Source organism: Pelodiscus sinensis, chromosome 1, assembly GCF_049634645.1.
Source record: "Pelodiscus sinensis isolate JC-2024 chromosome 1, ASM4963464v1, whole genome shotgun sequence".
NCBI lineage: Eukaryota > Metazoa > Chordata > Testudines > Trionychidae > Pelodiscus > Pelodiscus sinensis.
The window spans coordinates 330,126,539-330,130,884 of record NC_134711.1 but is presented as its reverse complement, the minus strand read 5'-3'; the positions used below and the strand labels follow the sequence as shown (position 1 = coordinate 330,130,884).

The window sequence follows — 4,346 nt, the reverse complement described above, 5'->3', positions numbered from 1 at the left end:
TAAGAAGAACAGAGAAAGAACTTTTATTATCAACACAATATTCCTGTGGCAAGCCGAATGACCAGATGGAAAAGAAATACAATAATGCTCGTGGAGAAACTCTACCATGGGCCCAGGACTTAGTGACAAAGGAAAGCCAAAACATCGTTTAAAAGTGCACAGATACCACACCCCATTCCCTAAATGATAAAACAATAAAACCCAATGGATTTATCTAGACTTTACCCTGCAATGAGGAGTAACGGTAATTCGAATTTGGAGCTTTAATCCGAACTACGAAGCTGTGCCACGTGTAGCTGCAGGCAGGTAGTTTGAACTACGGGGCATTTAAAAATGGTGGCACCCAGGAACATGCAAATAAAGCCTGGGATATTTAAATCCCAGGCTTCATTTGCAAATTCGAATGACTACATTAGCCACCCTAGTTCTAACTAGAGAGGCAGTGTAGACAGACCCTACGTCCAAGGCTGCTGGCTAACACTCATGATCATGACAACCACCCTGGCTGCTTCTCAGAGTCTGCACAGCTCCCGTTCCTTCTGCATCTCACTCTCTCTCATTTTCCTGACTCTGATTCCCTCATCTTAAAACTTCTTCTCCAGCTGCGCCACAAACCATGGCTGTCTCCCTGCCTTGGCGTCTTCGTCTCCTTTCCTTCAGCTGCAGCCCAGCCAAAAGACCAAGACCTCTGCTTTCCTATTCTTTTTGTTAAAGTATTGAGGCACCTCCCAACCAACCCCTGCTCAGCCTTAAGGACAAAAGAGATTGTTTAACAGCTGAGGGTAACACCCTTCAGTTCTCTCATTCACACATCTGAAACTGGCAAAAAATTCCCTATTCCATAGATCTAAACTTACACACACCAATGATACACACGCCAATGTAAGAGAAAGAGACCCAGAAGATCGTGACGTGACACGTGAGGATTGATGGGTTACACGAACTAATTATCTGAAAGCACTTTTGAGTTATGTATATTCATATCCATCCATCCATTTCATAGTATGGAGGGAGCAGGGCGGTGCGGGAAAAGTGTCACAGACCTTATCCTAGAGCTACAAAGAAACATTCCCAGTGAGGAAAATGTCTGTTTTGCTACAGGGAATTAAAGTGTTAATGTCCATTCTTCAGTGCCACGAGGCCCTCACCTTGCGTTGAGGAAGAACCCTGCTAGTAAATCTCATAGCTCTGTCTCAGCACCATCTCCCTTTCCGAGACAACACGCAGACCATTTGCACCCGCAGCTGCTTGCTTTTTATCCCGTAAACAATGGGATTTAGCACGGAGGGGATGAGCACGTAGATATCGGCCAGCAGGATGTGAACGTGTTTAGGGATATTGTGGCCAAAGCGGTGGGTTAGGAAAGTGAAAAAGGCAGGGATGAAAAATAAGAGGATGATACAGACGTGGGAGCTGCAGGTGCTAAGAGATTTGTGCTGGGCATCTTTTGTGGGCAGCTTGAAGACAGCCCTGAGAATAAGCACATAAGACACAGCAATAAGCACAAAGTCTAGTATAATATTTGCAATAGGCACTGCTAAGCCATACCAGATATCTATGGATATATCCGCACAGGCCAGCCTGGCCATCCCGATGTGGTCACAGTAGGAGTGTGGGATGACGTTGCTTGCACAGAAGGGCAGCCGCTTGACGAGAAAAACAACAGGCACATTTATACAAAAGCTTCTGAACACAATAGCCGTGGCTATTTTCCCGATCCTCTCATTGGTGAGGACAGTCGTGTACCTCAGGGGGTCGCAGACGGCGACGTATCGATCGAACCCCATGGCCAGCAGGATGGCCGAATCAACATTAATCCCAAAGTGCAAAAAGAAGAGCTGGGTGAGACAGGCACTGAAGGAAATAGCCTTACGTCCAAACCAGAAGATGGCCAGCGTGTTGGGCACTGTGCAGGTGGATAACAGTACGTCGGCCACCGCCAGCATGGAGAGGAAAATGAACATGGGCTCGTGCAGCCTGTGCTGGGTGGCGATGAGCAGGAGGAGACCACAGTTCCCCAGAGCAGCCGCCGTGTACATCAGCGCGAAGGGGATGGAGATCCAGGGGTGCCAGGGCTCCAGGCCCGGGATGCCGACCAGGATGAAGCTGAGGTGACTGAACGTTGTGCTGTTGGGCGCGGCCATGGGGCGCTGAGGACTCCGCTTGGGCGCTGGGCCCGGCTGGAAGGAGAGACAAGGTCAGTGCCTGCTGGGCTCCTACCCCTCTCACACTCACTTCTCACTCCCCGCTCACGCTCTGCACCCCTGGGCCTGAGAGCTGTACTCAGAGCTGGGCAGGACAGAGCCGGAGCTGATGACAGTGACCTGTCAGGAGCTCTGAGATGACCACTCGACAAACCAGCCACAGAGCAGACAGGGCCAGAGAAGAGTCTCAGAGAGCCTAGCCCATGAAGCCGGCCTCCATGAGCTCTGGAACACACCTGGAAGCAACAAGAGCCTGTTCAGCTACTCACGCTGCTTGAGGATTTATTGTCCCAGCTCTGGCCCTGCTCCCTGCTTTGCCACTGAGACGCTGAACCCCCCAGGATCTGCCGAACCCACTGACACAGCAGCCACTCAGAGGTGCCTCAGTGCAGAAAGGGGCACTAATGGATTCGGAGCCTGGGGACACAGGACAGGACCCAGGATCCCAGCGGTGGCTGGACCGGCCCCAGACACAACAGGGATAGAATCTCCCTGCACCCATGGACAGTGCCCGGCCATAGAGCCACCCAAGCGCGTTTGGCTCCATTCTGCTAACCCTACTCCCCAGCCCATGGGCCAGCAAGGCAAATGACAGTCAGCCTCTCCCCGGTGGGAACTGGGCATCGCCGGGCAGAGGAGCCTGAGGGCAAGTTCTAATCGTTGGCTTTGATAAGTAAATTATCACACGATTCCACTATATTTGAAAGAGTCGGCCTGTCTGTCTGTTTCTGTCCGTAAGTCTGTCCGTTCGAGCACTCCTCTGAAGCGCTAGGAGCTAGGACCACCCAATGTGCTAGGCAACTGTGTCTTATCCTTGCTTCAAAGCAAGTTCCGCTCAGCACACCACACAGGAAAGAGACACACACCCGTCCCCTTTCCCTTCTGTCTGGGACTGTCCAAAGTCTCTTTTCCTCCAAGAATCCATTAGGGATGGGGCAGGGGAGCAGCTCCCTGCCCCGTGCTCGCTGTTGCCCCAGCATGGAGCGAGGGGAAATTGGCAGAGGCGGTGGATGTGCCGTTGGCTGCATCACTCACTGTGGCTGGGGAGTGCAGAAGGGGATGGACGGGACAAGCCCCAGTCAGGTCACATGAATTCCTCCCTGTGGTGCCTGCTGGTTTGGGGCAGCCATGGAGGGGCGCTTCTTATCTACCCCAAGCTACTGCAGGGAGAGAATTCATGAGAGGTTTCTAACCATTAGAGGAGTGAAGTTCTGGAACGGCCTTCCAAGGGAAGTAGTGGGTGCAAAAGATCTATCTGGTTTCAAGTTTAAACTAGATGGGTTTATGAAGGGGATGGTTTGATGAGATAACATGATCTTGGTAACTAATTGACCATTCATTATCAGTGGGAAATAGGTCAATGGAGGGATGATAGGAGTTACTATAGAGAACTTTCTAGGTGTCTGGCTGGTGAGTCTTGCCCACATGCTCAGGGTTTAGCTGATCGCCATATTTGGGGTTGGGAAGGAATTTTCCTCCAGGGTAGATTGGCAGAGGCCCTGGAGGTTTTTCGCCTTCCTCTGTAACATGGGGTACAGATTACAGCTAGAGGATTCTCTGCATCTTGGGGTCTTCAAAGTATTTGAAGGCTTCAATATCTGAGATATAGGTGAGAGGATTATTCTAAGAGGGGTGGGTGAGATTTTGTGGCCTGCACTGTGCAGGGGGTCAGACTAGATGATCATAATGGTCCCTTCTGACCTTAAAGTCTATGAGTCTATGAGTCTAAAATCAGGGTAGCCCTCTCTCCCGGGGCAGCTTGGAACCAGAACCCCTTCTTCCCAGCCCAGCCAAGAGCCAAGGCTCCAGGGAAGCCTGGGCACGTCCATGGTATTTCCAAATTCACACACTGCAGATTTGCAGCCCAAGCAAGGCCAGGTCCCCTGCCGGCGCCAGAGGGAGGCCCCTGAGGAGAGGTAAAACCTTCCTACTGCCCACCGAATATGGTGGCTGACGACTGCGGGTCTGGACAATCCCGGGAAAGTGCCAAGTTTCCCGACATCTGCCCGTGCTGGAGTTTCCTGCCCTTCCCTGCAGCCCTGGTGCTACTCACAGGCGATGGGGGAGGTTCGACAAACTGGACCCTAATCCAGCCCAGCCTGGGAAGGTCCGTTGGTGGGAGCTGCACTTTGCTCTTTGCTC

General features: G+C 51.8%; 1 protein-coding gene across 1 annotated transcript; it reads right to left on the bottom strand.

Moving 5' to 3' along the window:
• Window positions 1–1,193: 1,193 nt before the first annotated feature.
• Window positions 1,194–2,144, bottom strand: LOC102445151 (olfactory receptor 52B2-like). Its single transcript, XM_075932783.1, has one exon. The coding sequence runs from the start codon at window positions 2,142–2,144 to the stop codon at window positions 1,194–1,196; it is 951 nt and encodes a 316-aa protein (XP_075788898.1).
• Window positions 2,145–4,346: the final 2,202 nt, after the last annotated feature.

Coding starts and splice junctions, on each gene's coding strand:
- LOC102445151 (XM_075932783.1), bottom strand. CDS start 2,144: ATGGCCGCGCCCAACAGCACAACGTTCAGTCACCTCAGCTTCATCCTG.